Source organism: Acanthopagrus latus, chromosome 20 (genome assembly GCF_904848185.1).
Source record: "Acanthopagrus latus isolate v.2019 chromosome 20, fAcaLat1.1, whole genome shotgun sequence".
Lineage (NCBI taxonomy): Eukaryota > Metazoa > Chordata > Actinopteri > Spariformes > Sparidae > Acanthopagrus > Acanthopagrus latus.
Genome location: NC_051058.1, coordinates 13,689,713 through 13,711,077, shown reverse-complemented (window position 1 = coordinate 13,711,077; position 21,365 = coordinate 13,689,713). Strand labels below are relative to the sequence as shown.

The 21,365-nt window shown below is 42.2% G+C and overlaps 1 protein-coding gene across 2 annotated transcripts; it reads left to right on the top strand.

Moving 5' to 3' along the window:
• The first annotated feature begins 1,901 nt into the window (after positions 1–1,901).
• Positions 1,902–20,937, top strand: cpn1 (carboxypeptidase N, polypeptide 1). Of its 2 annotated transcripts, none has more exons than XM_037080670.1 (9): positions 1,902–2,656; positions 6,222–6,418; positions 8,519–8,674; positions 15,113–15,289; positions 15,434–15,545; positions 18,433–18,572; positions 19,178–19,277; positions 20,176–20,294; positions 20,454–20,937. In XM_037080670.1, the coding sequence occupies exons 1-9, from the start codon at positions 2,422–2,424 to the stop codon at positions 20,562–20,564; spliced, it is 1,347 nt and encodes a 448-aa protein (XP_036936565.1). In that variant the 5' UTR covers positions 1,902–2,421; the 3' UTR covers positions 20,565–20,937. The 2 variants fall into 2 exon arrangements, with proteins under 2 accessions (XP_036936565.1, XP_036936566.1); XM_037080671.1 differs by lacking the exon at positions 1,902–2,656 and adding an exon at positions 4,677–4,710.
• The last annotated feature ends 428 nt before the right edge of the window (positions 20,938–21,365 follow it).

Sequence of the window (21,365 nt, the reverse complement as noted above, 5' to 3'; positions counted from 1 at the left end):
ATCATATATTTTGCACATAAAGTCTGAATCTGCCAGACAAACAAGACAAATGTAGTTTGAAAAAAGCACGATCATGTCCTCTGAGTAGGCAGCCTAAAATAAAGAAAAAATACCCAGAAAACTGTAATCAAGTACAGTGTTAGAGTCGATGCATTTGGCTACTCTCAACAGCGAGGAACAACGCTGACTTAACATAAAGACAAAGAGCGAAGATGTTGCCATCGTACACTTTCCTATAGGCTATTTTTTTAAATTCACAATTTAACTATACCAATGATTACACATCTCTTCTACCTCTTTGTTCTCCCTCTGCACTACAGGAGAAAGACACGTCTGATTTATGCTCACAAGACTTTTCTGACATGATCGCATCAGCTCTACACGTCAACCAAGGTAATACATTTTTTTGTTTATGTCCTGTAAAAGCTAACTTCTCTTTAAAATGCATACACGTCTGGATCACAATGGCTGATTTTACACATTGACATGTGAAAGTACTTAGATTTTTAAAAGGGTGTTTTTTTCTGCAACAATCAAGCCACATGGTTGCTGTGTCCGTGTCTGCAGCACCATTCACATCCACCAGATGGCATTTTCCAACAATATGTGGCCTTGAGAGTCTTTGAAACCACAACAATAATGCATCTGCGTGCGTGTAGATCAAATAATCCTTAAACTTGACTCTTTGGCTTTTGTCAGGATTGATGATGGACGCTGAAACATTAATAGCTGGTGCATGAGGCTGCTGCAGGGAAACTGCAGGGTAGTAGGGATTTTTGAGCGAGTTGGACATGAGAACAGGGCGATGTAAAAGATTCCTGCAAAACTCTCCAAGTTACATAGAAAACATGGCTAATCCTCAGTGTTCTCATCCAGAAACGCAGTCACTCAACGTTAAAATTCGACTGTACTCTTCGTGTTTTGACTCCAAGAGTCTGAACTTGTCCCGTTTCAGAGCTGGCAATGAGAAACATCCTTTTTTAAATGGCTGGCCGAGGGATGTTTTTCTTTGGGACGTTTAGTTTTTGCTCAAAAATCATGTTTAATTTTGCATCTTGCCAGGATCGTTCCACTGAGCCGGAGGTTGCATGTTGGCATGGCAGTGAGATGTGAACGGGACTGGCGAGCGAGGAGCCTTGAGGCGCACCAGATGTAAACAATGAAGAAGAAGAAACACAACGAGGACCAAAGCAGTCCCTGGTTGACCCTGGGTTTGTGCTGATGGCAGTTTCAGCTTTACATTTTGAGGAAAATCAATAATAGAGAGGCAGCCTCCTTCATCTCCTCCTCTTTTTTTCTTCTCCATCTTTGTACCTTTTTATGACGTTTCTCCTTCGCCTCCAGCCCTCTGTTGCTCAATTTGCCATCTGCAGCTCTTTCTCCTGCTTCACGTGTGCCTCTTCCTTTCTCTTTCATGAAATTTCCACATGCAGTTGCACAATTTTCTGCGAAGGGAAAAGCTCCTCTTTTTATCCTGCAGGTTTGATTGACAGCACCCCTTGCACACACTCTCTGCAATAAGTGTGTGCGTGTCTGTGTGTGTGTGTGTGTGAGGGGGGTGCATGTGTCTTGGCATCAACGTGCGTCTTTCAGAAGTTTAATTGCAGCATTTGGTCGCTTCCTCGCATGTGTCTGCATTTGTACACTTGCACGTTTTTCTAATGTCTGTGTGTGTGTGTGTGTGTGTGTGTGTGTGTGTGTGTGTGTGTGTGAATGCTGCTTTGAGGAAACAGCAACAAAACCAGTGCAAAGGTTGCGAAAGAGCCCCTCACACTGATTCATCAGAGGAGTGCAGGGGCACACGTGCATGCACACACACACACACACACACACACACACACACACACACACACACACACACACACACACGGGTGGTGTGTTGACTTAAGAGTTAATGAATGGATGATTGAGGGCTGCAGGGGTTGGGGAGAGCAGTGCCGTGGAAACAACCCCTCTTTTCCCAGGGAGGGAGTGCACAACAAGAGTTGGAGACAAAGAAAAGGGGACAGAAAAACGAGTGTCTCCGAGACAGAGTGAAATTCGGATTGTGTGTGCCGAGAGCCGAGGGGGCTGCGGGGCGAACTCCTTGAAGCAGAAGCTTTTTTTCTAAGCGTCCAATAAAGCAAGTAGCATGTACTTGACAAGGACCCAAAGGGAAAGAGAGAGGGAGAGAAGCAGCTGTTGGAGGAGGAGAGTGAGACAAAGAAGGAGCAGGGGGCTGTCCTTACATGCTCTTCAGTGTGAGGAGGACTGTTATGTGGGAGGAGGCAGAGGGAGAGAAAGAAGAGGGCAAGAAAAGGAAAAAGAGCAAGCAGTATGTTTGGCGTGTGAGGAGATAAACTGGAAGCGTGCGAGTGTTTTGCATAGTTTGCAGGCAGACTCTTCTCCCTCTCTATAACGTTCTCTCCGGGCTGAGGGACCATGCAGCGGGCGTGGACACTCCCCTGGCTCGCCGCTCTCCTGCTGGGGCTGATGGGGCTCCCGGCGCGTGGCTCGGACTTCCAGCATCACCGCTACGAGGACATGGTGCGGGCGATGTTCGCCGTGCAGAGCGAGTGCCCCTACATCACTCGCATATACAGCATCGGGCGCAGCGTGGAGGGGCGCCACCTCTACGTGCTGGAGCTCAGTGATAACCCAGGCATCCACGAGCCATGTGAGTACCACCTGATTCAGTGGGGATGTTGTGTTGAGTTCAGTGGCAAGCGGAGCAAGTACAGCAAATTCCATGCAAGAGTCAGTTCACATGAGTTCAGATGTGAAACTTTGCAGCTTTTTGCAACAGTTCTTCTGAAGTTGAATGGATGTCAAATGCACGGGGCCCCGTCACTGGCTGCCCATTTGTTTTGCACTTCATTCTGTGGGGAGTGAGAACATAGCTGGCAGGAGACAGAGCAGTGTGTGGGGGCTCTGTTTCTTCTTTTTTTTTTTTCCAAGGAGGTGAAATGCAAAGCTTTTCGATTTAGCTGATTTACTGTGCAGCTTTGACAGTGAAGAGGAAAATGAGGAGCTAGTCCAAAGCTGGCTTCTTTGATAAACATCAGAGACGGCAATCTGTGGAAAACAAAAGGCGAAAAAAGTGAAAGAACATCTGCGATTCATTTCAATTTTTTGACATCCAACCGCTGACAAAGTGTGCGGTGTTACTCAGAGCTGAGCTGATGACACAGAAGTTCACTTTGAGTCAACAAGGCTTTCACCCTGAACCCACTCTTGCGAAAGCTGTGCTTGTTCCCCCCCCAAACTCCTCTCCCTCAACTACTGAATCAGCTCTCCAGGTGTTTATTTTGCATATCGGTTGCAAATTGGAAAATCATAACCCTCGCTGCGGCTGGCCAAAGGGTCGTGAAGGTTTTTTCCATCCTTGCGTTATTAACGGCGGCTCTTTGGGGAAATAAAAAAAAGGCTTGACAACTGCAGGGGAATGCTTTTTTGGCCATGGCTGAGCTTGCATTTTTATCTACACTCGCACACGTAGGGGCTTCCTTCAGTAGAATAGAAGGATGTGTGCTTGTTCTGTTGCAAGATGACCGATGGGGAAAAACAGGAACCGCGCACTTCACGGTGGGGAGTGACCTGAGGTCCCGTCTGGGTCAACCCTCCTGCACTCTTTAGGAAGTTCATGTCTTTTACATGCTGCAGAGTGTGTGTGTGTGTGTGTGTGTGTGTGTGTGTGTATGTGTGTTTTCTGTGTTTTCAAAGCTGCACGCTATAGAGCCAACACTGTTCTCTGAACCTGAGGCCAGTTGGCCCTGTGTTAAAGAAAAGGAGGTGAATTGCAGGAGCCTAGCTGCCATTTGGGTGCCTGAAGCAATTAGTGAAGGGTGTTCATAAATTTGGAAGTATCTGCTCACCCCTACGATTGCCCACCCCACCCCCCAAAAAACCTACACTTACTTCTTCTCATGAGCAACAGAAGCGCCAACGAAAATAATAATGCATCATTTTCGGTGTTAAATTGACTACTTAGGGCAGAAGACGGCTTTATTTTAGCTTCTGGTCAGTAGCTGTGTCGGGCTGTAGTGTTTGTTGCTGCAGTGATTAATGAAGGGACCCCCGAGAGAAGGGAACCCTTCACAGAGAGAGTGACTGTTTGGATAGGTGGCTCACCCAATCAGTGACAGATACCCACAGGAATGCAAGATGATCCTATCCAAATAATCCAATCAGTCGTAATCAGGCTCACCCTCCTCACCTTTGTCTCTATCAAGACCATAATGTCAAAACATTAATGTAATTAGTTTAAGGTGAGTACATGTTTAAAGGCACAATCCAACCCTTTGTCGAATGAAAAGTTGAATTTGTGTGCAATAAAACCCAGCACCCCAGTTTAATTTAACACTCGGTCTCGGGGGCTCCCTGCTGTGCATGCTTTAGATGTTTCCCTGCTGCAGATGAATGAGTCGTTATCAGGATTCAGCAGTGCTTGATCATGAGCTGGTCGTCCGAATCAGGTGTGTTGGAGCAGGCAAACTGTCCAGAACATGCACGACAGGGGGCTGGAAGTGATTATTAAAACACTAAACTGAAAGATTTTAATGCAACAGGCAAACTGTGCCTCAAGTGATGTTGGATGAGTCGATCTGTGGGTTGTGGAGTTTAAAAAGTGAGCTTCCCGGGCTCCTCATCTATTGCTGCCTTCAAATACAACTCGTAAGGTCCAGATTACGACACAGGAAGTCGTTTAAGCGATGAGATCACCGCTGCAAGGTAACTTTGTCTAGAAGCCTCTAAGCTCAATATGTAGCAAGCTAGCAAGCCGGTAACATAATGCAGGAAATACAAAGGCATCATAACAGAAGAGAAAAATTTCGGCCATTCGGAATATTAACAGTTTTCCTCAAACATGTTACATGAAATTACAAAAACAAGCTCTATGTGGCTAAAATGACAACATGTTTACTTACTGTCTGCCAAAAAAATGACCCTTTCTTTGCTGCCGCCATTTTCAGTAAGTGTTAGCAAACGTGTCACAAGTTTGTGAAATGTGAGCTTCCAGAAAATGTTCACTTACCAGGTTGAGAACCGCCACGTAACCGTGAGAGGGAGAAATTCATATGAAGACTGTGTGAACACATTAAACACAAACCCACTTGAAGGCATCTGTTCGAAGCTAGAGTCTCAGGCTACGTTAACTGCTACTAGCATAACAAACCCAAATCTCTGACAGAACTGTTGGCTGTTAAGTTGTGTTATGGGTAAAGCAGACTTTACTTCTCCTTTTTTTAAAAATGTCTATCATCAGGTGTACATTTATGGAGTACACCTCTAGCTTATGTTAACAATCTCTGGATAAATATTGTAGTCAGTCTGTGTGATGACTCTTTTTTTGTCACAGACGAATATTTTCAATTAATCAATGAGTTCATTCATGCTGTGAGTTTGCCCTCAACCGCATCAACAGCACCTGTGCTAACGTTAGCTCCTGCGTTAGCTTTCTCACTAGCTTGTTAGCTAAGATCCTCCGGTTTGTTCGATTTCGGGTTTGTTCGATTTGGGTTTCTTTTCAGCGACATGTTGTTAGACTGCCTGAAAAATGCAGTTCTTAATACTCATCTTGGTTTAAGACTTGCAATAGTTTGGAAATTGTGATATTGGTAGGTTAGAAATTTAGAAATTGAGCGTTGTAGCAAACCAGCTTTGCCAAAACCAACCTCTCTGAGCCATCATCTTGAGAACCCACAGATAAATGTTTGAGTGGTTTTATCACAGAAGTACAATTCAATACAATATAGTGAGGAGTCAACACAGTGTACCTCACAGAGAGACTTCCAATGTTTCCTGTTTGCGATCTCACTCCCCTTGCTCTCGCTCAGGCAGCCTAATGATGATGTCTTTAAAGCAGCTGACTCGAGAGTATCTTGGTAAATGAAGTGAAATTGAATCTGCCATTATCCTCTAAGTGCCATTTATGACTACAGTGGAGTGGGGCCTTGCCTTTTTTTAATCAGGTGATGGAGTGATAAATTCAAATTTACAACCTGTAACATTTAGAAACTCAACGTGCTGGGACAAAGACTCATAAAAACTCTCAGGTTGAATTAAAAACATAAAAAAAGATAACAGCCTCCCTATTAATTCCAGTGCATTTTCATGTAGTGAGTGTGCTCACATATGTATGTGTGAGCATGCTCAGGCAGTCATTTTAAATGTCACGCTTGGCAGCTCTGTGTGGCTTTTTGACCTCATGTCCCCCTTCACCTCTCCACTTCCTCCCCCAGTGGAGCCGGAGTTCAAGTACGTGGGCAACATGCACGGCAACGAAGTGCTCGGCCGCGAGCTGCTCATTAAGCTTGGCCAGTTCCTCTGCGAGGAGTACCGAGCTGGAAACCAGCGGATCATGAGGCTGATCCATGACACCCGCATTCACATCCTGCCCTCCATGAACCCGGACGGCTACGAGGTGGCTGCCAGACAGGTAACGTACACCCTGACATGTATGTGAGCTCCACACGCAAAAAAAAAACAAAAACTTCCACTGGGACGCCTTTGGCTGTTTTTATTCTGCAGTCATTTGCAACAAGTTTCCATGTTTTTTTGTTTTTTTCTAGATTGTGTTTTTGCCAGTGGAAATGTTAGATTTTTTTAAGGTCCCTCAGGAAAACTTAACACCTGCAAGTTAAATCAGGGCAAATACATGAGACCCCATCAGGTATGTGTTTGTGTTTGCATCCATTCAATGAAAGCAACAAGCCAAAAACACTTTATTAAATCTTTCACTGTTTGCTAATATCTGTAATAATCCCATCTATCAGCACCTTAAGAGTGCCCCTTCCTCTCTGCTGGGGGTAATTATATGGGCTGTGAAACAACAGACACACATGCTTTACCCCCCACTTTACCACAAACACACCCACATGTGTAGCCACACAATCTCTTTGAGACTAATTACATGTCCTGAGGAGGGCAGTCGCGCATGGCAGTCTCTCTTTTTGCCACTCAGACAGCACACACGCGCACCGCACTATAATTTGCCGCTGCATCAACAGATGTTGCAGCATCTGGAGAACAATGGGAGAGGCTGCTTCATTTTCCAGCATCCTAACCGGAATTGTGTTGATTTTGGGGTACAGATTGTGCTTTTGAGGAAAAACAACAAAAATATTGTTTTCCACGACACGAAAAACCCAAGATTTAAGTGCTTCCATATAGAGTTTTTCTTTTTCTTTTTTTTTTGTCATAAAGTCGTGTTTAAGCCGGCATGGAAATGCCGAGCAAATCCAAGAAGAGCCTCCCTATTTAGGAGCAAATCGTCTTTTGGAAAGGCTCCCAATGTCAAAAGAAAGCGAAAGCTGGAGCAGATGTTGGCCTTGCAGTCAGTAAAGAAAAGTAATTTTGAAAGCGAAACTAGTAAAAGGTGGTGTTTGGAGTCAGAGGTAAACTAGGATGAAAATTCTGAGTAACTAAGCGTCTACGGCTACGTGAGGCTGTGATTAGACAGACAGTCTGATGTCAGCATGTTGGTGCTGTTCCCAGAGCTTCACAGTGGAATGATTGATTTTTCAATATCGAGTGAGCTTACCCTTTAATGTTGTTCCACCATGTTGACCATCATTGCAGCAACACTATGTGCTTTTTGGAACGTCACTGCATTGCGACACAGGGGAAAAGACCGGAGAAATTTCCACACGGGAGATGTTTTCCATGTTCAGTTTTGTAAAGGAGTCTTATTCTAAGCCTAACCAAGTATTTGTGTTGCCTAAAAACCAACCAAACAGCAACAGAAAACTGAAGAGAAATGGAAAAGATTAAGTAAACAATATAATGATATGTTCCAGTTGGAGATACAAACCCTGTACTGAGAGTTCTTAACGTAGTTTGCTCAAATAAGGATTTTGTCCCTGTTTTGTAAGTTGAAACCAGGAACAAAACCAACTCAAGATGCAAAGTTATGACCTCGGAGTTGCAAATATGGTCCTGGAACAACATTATTAATGATGGAACAAGAAAAAACACTGACACAGTGATATCAAATACACCATGCTTAGATAAATACTAACGTCAGCGTGCTAACATGCTCGCAACAGCATTACTATCACACATATATATCAGGTATAATGTTTACTATTATTCAGCATGTTAGTTTAGGGGTATGAGGAAAGACCAATTATGGCGCTAGAGGAAAAGTCAAGGGACCAGCAGAGTCATTAGACTTCATCCTTTAGGGAACATGAACACTTTTGCCAAATGTCATGGCAATCCATCCAGTAGTTGTCTCTGTTTGTGTAGTCTCAACATCCCTTGAAGGTTGTTGGGCAGGACTGGAATTCAGATTCCGAGGAAAACAAAGAAGTCATTGTGAATTTAATGTCATATCCAGAAAAACCAAAACAAAATGGAAAATGATTTACGGATGTTACACTGCAGATTGCCTGGGCACTTTGCGTAATACACAAACCAGCTCTCCTTTGCTGCCTCCAAGCAATTTGAATTAATAGCTTGAATAGATGCCAGAATTGCTCAGAGGGAAAAAACAAGGTGACTTAACAGAATGTAATGTTTCTGTGTGGGTCAACAGGGTCCAGAGTTCAACGGCTACCTAGTGGGTCGGGGGAACTCCAGAGAAATCGATTTGAACCGGAACTTCCCGGACCTGAACGCGCTCATGTACTACTATGAGAAGACCAACGGACGCAACCACCACCTGCCCCTGCCAGACAACTGGGAGCAACAGGTCAGTGCTACTGGATTAAACGGCACAGGGGAGACACAGGACACCATTTACCAGTGTGCGAAATACATGTATGTGCTCGTGTGGGTGAGAGAGAGAAAGAGGCGGACAGGAAGATGGATGAATACATTTCTCACGCTGGAGTGCGTGTGCAGTGTTTGAATATGGACTTGAATAATGAGCAACCGTAACATAGGCGAGTTATCTTGGCCTTGAGTTGTGTTGACATAAACGTACGCGTGAGATTTGCTTTGGATCGGATTCCGCTGCCAGTCGAGCTTTTGGAGAAACAAAAAGAACCCCCCCCCCCTTTATGTTTAAACATCGCGTAGACCCAGTAAATCGCTCGGTAGGCCATCTCTGTTGTGTATGTTTATGTGTGCATGTATAGTCTGACCCCGCTTGGATGGGTGTGTTTGCACTAAAACCTATATCTCATTGTATAAACTGTGTTTTGCTGCCTCCGGGTCAGAAAGAGGCCGCTCTGCTTTTGTCTTTGCAATATGAAACAGGCGGGCAAATATGGCAGCCTTACTCGTCAGAGCTCGGGGGACAAAGGCATCACTGAGAATATCCAGTGCAGCCTTCACGGATAATGTGAATCTTTGCAGAGCGTAGGAGATTAATCTCAGGCTCAGAACAGGCTTTGACAATTTAAAAAGGACATCAGAGGATTTAATAAAGATGGCATACAGTCAACTCTTGCAATCCTGACGACGTGAGAAGATATACGTCCTGTATATGAAGACTTCAGCTAAACATTTTTGTCTTTTCGTCACCACAGCGACAAATACGAACTGACCTACTCTGCAGGCCTCAGAGTGTAGATGTTACCTGCTACCTTGAGGTGCTGCCTGATTCACCACATAGCTGACAAACCTGTGATTTCACTCGAGTTCTCATGCTCATTGCCAAGTCCGTATAACACAGTAGTGAACTCTCAGATCTTTCAGTAAGTAGAAGTGTGGAGCCTCAAGAGTGCCATTAAAAAGAATAAGTCCATTAAAGACTAAATAAGTAAGTTAGGAACTATAAGAGGCAGCACACTGGAGAATAAACAGGTATATTAAAAAGTGGAGATTTTAAGATAAATAGATAAAATAATAATGAAGGTGGAAATGTAAAGACAAATAGCAAAAGGTAGAAGCTAAATTTGTAGAAGTAACTCAGTAACTAGTAACTATATCTGCCAAATAAATGTAGTGCAGTGTAATACAAAGGTAACGTTCAAGTGCATCAAAATACTGCTAAAATTCCATACATGCAATTGCATATCCTGTAAATCAGAAATTATAACAAGCTGACCCTTGAGGGGATAAACTGTACCGTTTATTAAAAGTATGCTAATGATATGCATCAAGCTCAGATTGGCTGTGGTGGAGACACACACTTCTGCCCCGGTCGACTCTACTGCAGTTCACCAGCACTCATTATTTGAGCTCACCGCAGTGTGAAATGTAGAAAGAACGGGATGTTGAGAGACTGTGCTGTCACACTATTGCTAATAGTCGGCTGAAAAGTACATTTTAAGTAATAAGGTCAGATCCTCGGGGGGCGTCTCGTCTGCACTCATCTTCAACAGACACTTAAAGGGCTGCTGTTTGAGGTTTCTCTCTAAATTGGTCTGCCCTTTAGTGCTGCCTTTAAACCACGTGTGGATAATAACCATGAAAATATAATGAAACATCCCCTCAAAGGGTCCAAAGTAAAATAGTGTAAAATATATATGACAGTTTGTTTCCATCCCATTGCAATAATATTAACCAGATGAACAGCGTTGTTAAAAGTACCCAAAAGTCATACTAATGTTTAGAGTAAAAAAGAAGAGTACAAGTCTTAAATTACTTGATATTGTCTGTACCAAAGTATCAAAAGTATATAAGTACATTATACTTATCTTTACATGTATACTGTAGAGAAGGTGTTGATAAATTGCTGGATTCAATAATCAGTATTGTTCTGATTATTAGATTATAATTTTTTTATCGAAATGCCAATTAAAAAAAAGATTAATTTAACTGATGCATCCTGCAAGGTAGCTAGTTGCTAAAGCTCTGCAATAACAGCATTATTTAGTTAAGTAAAAAGTACTATATACTATTTAAATGTGAGTGTACGAAGCAACAAAAAATTGAAATAATGATGTAAAATCACCACAGTACTTCAAAATTGTGCTAACATTTAGTAGATAATATGGTAAATATACTTAGTTGCCCTCTATCACTGCATGTAATACAACTTTACCTGAAGAAATGCAGACAGTATTTAAAAGTAATACCATTGTTTCAACCTTTCTGAACAAACAACAAAGAAACCACAACCAGAAAACTACGTAAACACAGGCGAAATCCTCTCACGCTGATGATGACGCATTTCAATGCTGCGATTCAACCCCAGTGTCCATTACTGCATAAATCAATGTAATCAATGTGAAGTTGCAGCTATAAGAAATCACACATCTCCACACATTTAGAAAACATATCAAGACAGAGAGGAGAGGTTTGTCTTTTTCCTCTCTCGCTCTTGTAAACAGAGTTTGAGCAGGTATGACATTATAGAGACATTATAAGTTGTGACACCATCATATGTTTTCTATTACATGTCATTACAGTGGCTTCTTCCCAAGCAAGAGGCAGCCTTTGATTTTATTTTTTTTTCTGTTTCCCAGTTCCTGGGCTGCAAATGTGTAGAGAAAACTAAAACACTGGTCCTCCCAGTCGCAGGCTGGCCGTCTACCCACATGACTGCTTCCTGAAAGGCAAACACAAAAGAGTAACTGTGCCACTGTTACAGATACTTCATTCATGGCGCTCGGGATTACATTCTCACGGGCTACATGAAGCCACAGGCCCCTGTGCTCGCCTGCAGGCTCGGCCATGCTACATTTTACTTAGCCGGCTGATGAGGAATGAGTTTCATATAAGGAAAAATCTCTGTTCAACAAAATAATACAAAGGTAGAACAGATATTTTAATGGGCCAGACATATAAAGAAACTCAGGAACTACACTGGTCTATTTCAATTTCTGTGGGTTAAGAAACATAACTTTGATCATCAAATCTTGTAATAAACTAGTCAAGATGATACAGGCTTGTTTTGGTCTCAGAGTCGCTCAGTGTACTTGTAGTTGTTCTGGGTTAATTCTCCTCAAGAATGCGTTTTTTAAAAGTTTTCCATTGACCACAGTTTGTTAGCAGGATCTGCTCTAAGAAATGTATAAAGCCTCTGAGGTAAAAGCCCACTTTGCACCAGGAGACATCACGTCTTTACTCAAAAACGGCTGAATGGGTTTATAGCCAGTGATTGCCAAAACAACTTATATCACCGTTCCTAAAACAACATTACCTTTGCAGCGAAACAGAGGCTGCCATGTTGGATCCCCTTCATACATTTGCAGTTTTGTTACTAATTTACAGCTGTAACTTCAGATACAAACATAGCTTTATTAAGGTATGTCATGTTCGTGACGTAACTGAACTAGATAAGTACATTTTGTTAAAAACACTAACGGTGTCACCCTGGAGACAAACAGCAGTCTCCTGGGTTTAAGTCCTGTGCTAGTTCAACCCAACCCTCCATCACCAACCTCCTCCCTAAGCAACCTCTTCACACTACTTCACCTAGAGGTCACTGCCGATCAAGAAATGTAAATACGGGTTGTTTTCCTGATGAGGACAGGCATATTAGACATACCATGTAATAATGAGGACAACATGTACTTTGCGTTGCTTAAATATATGTGAGTTTAAAAGGGCTCTGAGGAACTTCTGCTGGACCACTGGTTAATGTTAGCAGACTCCAATTCTGAACTGGTCAGCCACTGTTGTTCTCCGTTAGGGGAAACGAGGCAGTCAAGAACATACATTCACATTTGGACCGTCACGGAGAGCATCCTTTACAAAGAAATACACAATCCGGCAGCATTAAACAACTCCAACAAAACGTCCACAGGCTTATATAGGTGACTGGGAGAGACTAACAGTAAACTGCTGCAAATTGTAACATCGAACCCCTTTAATGCAAACACAGATCTTGGTTCACAACCTCACCAAAGGCTCGAAATAACATCACGTTCTCTCAGCTTTACACAGTTCATCATACAGATTCTCATGAAATCGTGCCCCCTGACAGGATTGCGCCAGACAATGATTGTGTCTGTGTGACTCTCAATCAATGTTGACTCTTGGCTGATTATTATTATGGAAGTCTGGAGTCTCGTCAAGGCTCTGTACCTTCCAGACACCCAAAGTCTGCTCATGTTAAGTGGGAAGGACAGCGGGGAACCACCTTATCAGACGTTCCTTTATAATGATGAATTCTAACCTTGAATTGTCTGTCATTGAACCACTGATTGATCCAGAATGAGTGCATTGGAGCCCGGCACGCTCGTCTTACTGTCTGAGGTATGATTACAGCGTGTCCTTCATAATGCGACCCTACACCACGGTGACAGCTCTGACTTCAAAGCATGCACGAGTGTATATAAAGACCCACAGTCAATAAACACCTGCTAGTCCTTTCAAACAGAAGTCCCACTTCTCAGCTACGACTGCTGCGCTCAAGGCCGCCAGTCTCTGATAGGCCTGATTATCCCCGCAGCTGAGCCGGCCTGTGTTTATTGTCCCGCATACCTCATTCAAGGAGAGGTACTGCTCCTTGTCTCCGTGCATGATATATGATGGGGAGTGTGTGAAGATAGTTGGCTCTGACAGAGGAGAAAAATGGCAGCCTAAAAGCGGAATTTAAAGGTTTGTAGGATTGCAGTGTGTGGCGGATCCTGTGCACTCAGAATGAGATGCAGTCATTAGCAATATGTTGACATTAAAGGCATTGTGACTAACAGATCACTATTTTAGATAAAGTGCATACTGTACATTTGCAGCAGAAGAAACTTTGACAGCTAAAACTGAACTTAACTATGAATTTCAGGCTCAAACACAGAAAATATTATTGTTAGAATCTAAAGGTCTCTGTGGATCTCTGTGCTGGAAGCCAGTCACCCGTATACGTTAGCGAACTCTATTTCTACACCAGCATTAGCTACTTTTGCTCCGTGTCAGTGGTGCAGAGGGATGCACAGATGAGACGAGGCACTCGGGAACGCGCATATTGGTACATGTACTGCAGAAGTGCAGACCACCGATACAGAAAAGCCAAAGAAATCCACAGTCCAGCAGCATTATGTAACGCCGACAAATCATTTAAAGGCTGGAACAGACAACCAAGGGAGACGGGGAAGGTCTCATTTTTCACGTTTGTTCCAATCCATTCACATATGGCCAATAAAAAAATGATTAATACATATGAACTGCTACAATTGGTTACATAGAGCCCCTTTAAAATGAAATGAAATATACTGACGCATAAACTGAAGTGTACCACGAGTGAAGCTGAAGAGTCATTTTATGGGCTTGAGAAAGGCAGAGGATACTTAAGGAGTGAACTATGCAATGATGGAATGTAACAGTGCATTTATTCAAGTACTGTACTGTGCCTGTACTTTGATTATTTCCTTATTTCCTAATTTTCACTTTGCTACATATATTTGATAGCTTTCATTACATAGAGCAATTTTACAACCAATGAAAACATTTAGTGAGGATTTTTGGCTGCATGTGCGACACATTTGACTTGAAAGCTGCTATAAGTGTCATCGTTTTAGCTAAATTCTGGTCCGTTTGGCAATCGGCAATCCCTTCCCTCCACACTTGTTCAACTTTTTTTGCTAGAACTGGTACTGTAGCTTTCCCTGCTCCTCCGTTGCTAGTGTGGGTACCAGAACAGGAGGAGCCTGCTTTGTGCATGTTTTTCAAGCAGACAGCGATAAAGTGGGAAGAGGATACAAGAAAACATATCTTTCTCTTTTAATGCATGAGGAGTACATGTGTAACAGTGACTGTTGGAATACTGAGCTATTTAACCCTTATTGTAATACGAAAATCACACTTATAGTACATTTGAGATCAAATACTGCATACACTACACTACAATATTTTAACATGATACCATTACTTTTACTCAAGTATGATGTTTGGGTAACCTTTAAAACACTGTGACTACAGTTTCCTAAAGAGCTTAAAGAAGAAAAACGAGAACAGAGAAAACACTTGCATGTGCTTTAGAAGAGAAAATGATTCTAGTTAATCAGGCAGGCAGAGGCCAGAGGTTCTGGGTGTAAAGAAAACCAGATGTCTTCAGTTCACTGTTGTTTGGGAAAAGTGGGGGTTGAAGTGAAGGTGATGTGTCATAATATCAGTAACCAGACAATATACTGTAGGTATGACAGGCTTCAGGAAAGAGTGCATTGGAGAGTTTAATTTAAGGTCTGGGAAAGTACGTAAAGACTCAATTTGATCAAATTATTCTACAAACAAAAAGGTCCATGTGCCAATTACGAAGTCCCGCATATTGGTTAAGTTTCTCATTGTATATCCTCCACAGGTTGAACCAGAGACGATGGCAGTCATAAAATGGATGCAGAACTACAATTTCATCTTGTCGGCCAATCTCCACGGAGGAGCCGTGGTGGCTAATTACCCCTTCGACAAGTCGAGAGATCCCCGCATTCGAGGGAGGACAACATACGCGGCCACTCCGGATGACAAAATCTTCAGAAAGGTGTGCTGCAGATTAAAGAAATTCCTTCCAGACATTAGACGCATCTGACCTTATCGCTCTGTGTGTGTGTGTGTGTGTGTGTGTGTGTGCGCGCGCGCGCATGAAAACATGTGAATGATCGGGCGCACTTGTGTGTGATGTCAGTTGGCGAGGACCTACTCGTATGCTCACAGCTGGATGCACAAAGGTTGGAACTGTGGAGATTTCTTTGACGAGGGGATCACTAACGGGGCCAGCTGGTACTCTCTGTCCAAAGGTAAGCAGAACCTGACACTAATTCCAGCGTTTGAAAAAACACTTTTAACTCCACTGGAACCACATCATGATCAATTGTAGAGATACTCTCCCTGCGAATGGTAAACTAGGAGGAAATGAATGAACGTGTGTGGGCCTAGCACAGCACAGACAGGCTGAAACCCGCCACGAAGGATGCAAACACATTTCTCTTTTTTCCCCGGGTGGGGAAGTCATTTAACCCAATTGGCTTGAAGAATATCAGGTTCAGGGTCATGCCTTCATCTTGGGGGAAAATGATGCACATGCACGTTTGATGGTGTGACGTTACTTTGGCCGTGCTGACATCCGTGACACCCGTGTACGCGTCTAGAATAAATCAACTCAGACACAGCGTTGAACTATAACAGCCACGACAGGCAAAGGCAGGTCAGGACTACCTGTTGGAAAGAATCATGATGAATTTCTCTATCAGTGGTGACTCACTACCTCATCATGCAAAGCAGTTCCCTGTTTACATGCAAAATACCAATGTGTTGGACGACGTCCATTGATCATTCCCTTTCCAAAAAAAGACGAGGCCACGTACATGAACTACAGCAGGCGCTGGCAGAGCCCCCAGCATGAATGACATGCCTCGAGTGGCTTACACTGCGAGCCGTCCCGGTGTCGTCATGAACCCTGTGACACATTCTGAGGCCTCGGTGCTCTCCTCTTCCCTTTAACCTCCTCACACCAACAGCTGCACTTCCACTGACCCCTTGGTTTATCTGTTCCAGTTTGGAAATCACAACTTGCAGACTAAGGGACTGTATGAAAATGACTGAGTGGGAGATCAAACAGGTGTGTGACACACTGCTCTGTATTTGCTGTAGACTCTCATCAGAAAGTTGGCAGAGAGCCTTGCCTTTTCATAATTAGTGAACCATGAGGTTTAGCAGGCCGCTCCACACCAATCATTTTCATACGGCCCCTTGAAGATCCAGTGTGTTTTTGATTTAGTGGCACGATACACCAATAAAAGCATAATTGATTAATGTTATATTACATTTAAACCAGTAGATCTTCCTTAATCTCCCCAAATCCCACACACTGGACCTTTAAAAGGGCAAACAGGAGATAATCTTACGTTAGATTACAACATTGCAATTACGTACAAGATTAGATTTAAATCAATTAAACCATCTCCATTGGTAATTTACTATTTTACTTCATCACCTTTTTGAAGATGGCTTTGCCTCGTATTGTTCGACTCTAAGCTAGATTTAATTTGACTGAAGAGAAATAAGAAAATCAAGAAAACGTGGCTGTTGACACCCAGCACAACAGGAAAAAATTACGAATACATGACATCATCCTAATGATGCCACATAACTCAAAAATACTTAAACGTGGATGCTCGTGCGATTTTCATAATATTTTGTTTAATCGTGCAGCCCCAACTCGCAGTGTATTGAATTTGTTTTTAGTCTAGTATTATCCAGTATGTCTATTAATATGTTTTATTCTGTATCAGCTGCCATTTGTGTCGGACTCACTTTCCACTGTTTGCTGTCAGTATTTGAGGTTTATTTTTTAATTGCATGTACTGGATCTGTTGTTAGGGATTGGTTTGATACTCTGTTATTTGCTGGCATTAGTCACCTACAGGCCATTAGGCGTTATACGAGTATAGGCACAAGCATGCACATCTTAATCCTCCCGTGTTTTGTTTTATGATCTTTGGGGGAAACTTGGTGTGTGGTTTGATGATGTGGTGATGTTTTGCCGTATAGCTGTTGGACGCTACAGTACACCAAGTTCTTTCAGCTGTCTGGGCATGCATTTGATCTCAGCTCAGTTAATCTGTAACTGCAACAATAACAGCACCCACCACTTTGATCTGTAAATCCTGGTCTGGGCTGGTCTGGATTATTTCTTGGAATGTGAGCCTGTTGAGCTTTTGCGCTTGACTCGTGTGAGCTTTTGAATTGGACGAAAAAACGCCCACAAGTCGTATTTAGTGGGAGCACGTTATGTTTATTTTAACAACTCCTTTTGCTCCAAGTGTTATGTCATGGTCTATGAGGTTAGTTTTTGAACTTTCCCTCCCAATTCCTGGCCTCGTAAGCATTAAGTTTCTATGAAAAGTAGTGCTGTATTGCATAGTTGCAAAGCTAAAGGCTTAAAAACTTCAAGCCATTTTGTTGTATGGTCTATCTGAGTCAGTGTTAAAGATGCTCTTTAAGGTTTGTCAAAAAACTAGAATGCAGTGGTTTATATGTGGTTAAATATGTGTGACCATGAAAAAATGAAGTGAAAGCTTTGAATTCCAACATGACCAAAAATGTGTAACAGCGGTTTGTAGAAGCGCTGACATGATGAATCACATCAGCTCCTTACAAATCTGAACAACCAAAGCTCTATTTAAACGACTTCATAAACCACAGACCAGACAAATGTATTTGTACAAATACATATGTAATATTTTGAACGCTCTTCGCTTGAAGGCTTAAAGGTCACATGTTATGCTCATATTGAATTTTCTATACTTTTTTTTTAGGGGTCTAGTGCCTCATCTATTCACTCTTCATCTGTTTTAGTTGCCGTCTCTTTAAGACCCCCTCTCGAAAAGCCTGGTCGTCTTTGATTGGTCAGCTCTCACAGGCCTGAGGAGGCAACCAGGCATCCGCATCAGTTCCTCCAACATTCTCCGTGCTGAGGTCATGGTTGACTGTACAGTTGTGACATCACAACCTTAGAAAAGTCCTGACGGCTTGTTTAAAGGCGCAGTTACTCCGTGGATTGAGCGTTTTGATACATATGCAGTATTTATATTGCACTGAGACGTCCTCTATTATCAAAAAGACAACAAAATCTCTCTTTCTACAATTGGGACCTTTAAGTAAATTGATTATTGTGTGTTTCAGGCATGCAGGACTTCAACTACCTGTACACCAACTGTTTCGAGATCACTCTGGAGCTGAGCTGCGATAAGTTTCCTCCAGCTTCAGCACTGCCCAGAGAATGGCTTGGCAACCGAGAGGCACTGGTTTCATACCTTGAACAGGTGAGAACACACGTACACACACTTGTATGTGGCACATTACAGTTTTGTCATTTGATTGAGACACACGAACACAGTCACGCACACAAACTTCTTGCTTCTTCTGGCTCCTTGTGAATATTGGCTGGGATTCCCTGGATAAAGTAAGCTGCATGAAATTCAGAGTAATTCAAGTAAAATGACTTTTACCTTCTGTCCAAGTATGAAAAGAGGCCTTGGTTTGAGGACAGAATGTCTTTTATCCCCAGATTATCAGATTGCTGAAATACAGTGATGTAGTGCCAATAATAGAGTTTCTTAAGCCCTGAGGGGCAAACTCAGAAATGCTTACCTGTTTCTGCAGCGCTGATGAAACAGACCGAACTGAAAGGGCCTGTTGCAGACCAAGGGGACATTGAGGAAGGAAGGTTAATGAGGCTTTGGAAAGTTGCTTTGGGAACAGTTTGGCCAGATACAACCTGCAATGATTTCAGCATTTGATTTCTGAAGTGGCATTTTATCCAGTGTATCTCAAGTACAAATGGCATGATTTGAGAAAAAAAAAAAGCTAAAAGTTATATGGACAAAATAAAATAAAAAGCAATGTACATTTGTTTCTCTCTTCTCAGGTGCATCATGGAATAAAAGGCATGGTGTACGATGAAAACAGCAACCCTGTCGGCAACGCTGAGATCTCAGTGGCCGGCGTCAACCACGATGTGACCACCGGTGAGGGGGGGGTTGGATTTATGGGGGGGTAGTCAGTTCATTGTTACACACATGTGGTTGTTATTTGCTGGGAGATTGTTTTTTTGTCTGTAGCTGCAGCACTGAAGAAATGTGAGTGAGTGTGTGAGGTTTGTGGTGAAGAATCTGCTAATGTCTCAGCTAGTGTTCAAACCCTGGCTGTAATAATATTAATCACAGACAGAGAGTGGAGACAAAATAAGATCTTTGTGTTTCTTGGGAAGAAGTCAAGGAAACACACAGTCCTCTCAGTAATGTAGGAAAAAAAGTCTGCTTATATAGCCGAAAAATTCAAAATCATCCTCAAAATAATGTAATTAGATGCACTTAACCCTCAAACTGGAATGAACATGCTGCCCTCTAGTGGCCAATGGTGGAAATACACTTTAGTATATGCACTTTTTTATATTCTGAAGAACTTCGATAATTTATGCAACTTTATACTATGTGGGATATATTGGTCTTCTTTACTTTATGTTTTGATTGACAACTTTAGGTACTGAATACAGAACTGAAAATCCTGTGATGAGAAGCGTATTCAATCTGATGAATTATTAAATTATTACTAAAATGAACTCACCCAAAATGAATAGTATTGGATCCACACTGGTTGACTGCAGCAAATGAATATCAAGTACATGTTAATATATTAGTAATATTATCTAATAGTATAGTGTTGAACTGTATATCTTTTAAAGAGGCAGTCTATATAGAGGGTACTTTCACTTTTAGTTTTAAAGACACTATGACCATATTTGACAGTTACCCCAAAGGATAATGCAAATAAAGTACCTTTGACTGGACTTCACCAGTATTTGAATTTTAAGTACTAGTTGGATGTTTCCACCTCTCATTTTTTCCCCCATGTGTGTTCCTCCAGGAGTGGATGGCGACTATTTCAGACTCCTGTTACCAGGTACCTACACTGTGACAGCGACTGCCCCAGGTTACGTCCCCTCCACCAGCACCGTCACAGTGGGACCGGCTGAGGCCATACAGGTGTGTTTCTTTCTGTGTGTTCTACCTGGGTGCATAAAACAAGAACCCAACAGTTCCCAACTCTTTTTCAGTGGAAAAAACATGAATAATGAGTAGCTGTGATTCATTTGTGTGTGTTCTCGGTCACTCACGCCTTGCTCTTCATCTCCACCCTGACAGCTTCATTTTTACTTGAAACCGGCACCAAAACAGAACCTGAAAGTGAAGCCCCACAACGGCAAGAAGAACCTCTCGTCCCACAAGTCCCCCTTAAAACTCGGCCCCAGATGAGACATGGACAATAACTCAGACAACACACAAACATTTATATACACACATACTGAAAGTCCCACGTAAAAAAAAAACTACATACACACCACACACACATGCAAATTATGGAGATGATAATTGACCATGATATATGTATGTAATTTTACCTATCCCATGATTATGTATTTCAAACCTTTTGTGTTTCTGTTTGTGTTTATTTGTTGATGAATATAAACTGCGTGTCTGTATTAAGGAAATGTTGTGTATTTATGTAACAGTGTTGATTTGTATGAACACAGCTATCCTGTATTTGTAAAGGACTTTTTTTGATTTTGATTACTCTAACTTGGATGAAAATTGAAAGTGAAAATAAAACGGAATGTTTTTGCTGTCATTAATTCTCATTGCTGGATATTGTGTCCCTGCTTAACTCCAGCCTGTTTATTGTTCTTTAATGCAGCTGAATGGGTAATGTGTCTATATCTCCTAACTTTTCAATCCCTCCAAAACACATATAGATTAACTAAAAGAGGGGACAAGTAGAGAAATCCAAAAAACAAACATGAAGAACAAAGAATTTAATTGAAGTCTGAATCAATAGTTAGCACGATGGATTCAGTTTGATAAAGTTTTAACTGTGTCAAACTCTGATGTTACTTCAATGTTGATGGTAAATGGGAGTAATGAACTCACCAGATTTAAAGTCAGATCTCTTGTTGTGTGTTTGAAAAAATGCACGTCTGAGTGGATAAACGTACTTTTTCCCCGTGGACCGCTCGGATTGTGTTCTTCAAACAGCAGGTGTCACTGCTGCACAAGGAA

What these genes read in the sequence shown, in the direction of transcription:
- cpn1 (XM_037080670.1), top strand. Translation starts at nt 2,422, where the DNA reads ATGCAGCGGGCGTGGACACTCCCCTGGCTCGCCGCTCTCCTGCTGGGG. An exon ending in CTGGTACTCTCTGTCCAAAG is followed by an intron (nt 15,546 to 18,432) that starts GTAAGCAGAACC and finishes TGTGTGTTTCAG; the next exon opens with GCATGCAGGACTTCAACTAC. An exon ending in GACCGGCTGAGGCCATACAG is followed by an intron (nt 20,295 to 20,453) that starts GTGTGTTTCTTT and finishes CCACCCTGACAG; the next exon opens with CTTCATTTTTACTTGAAACC.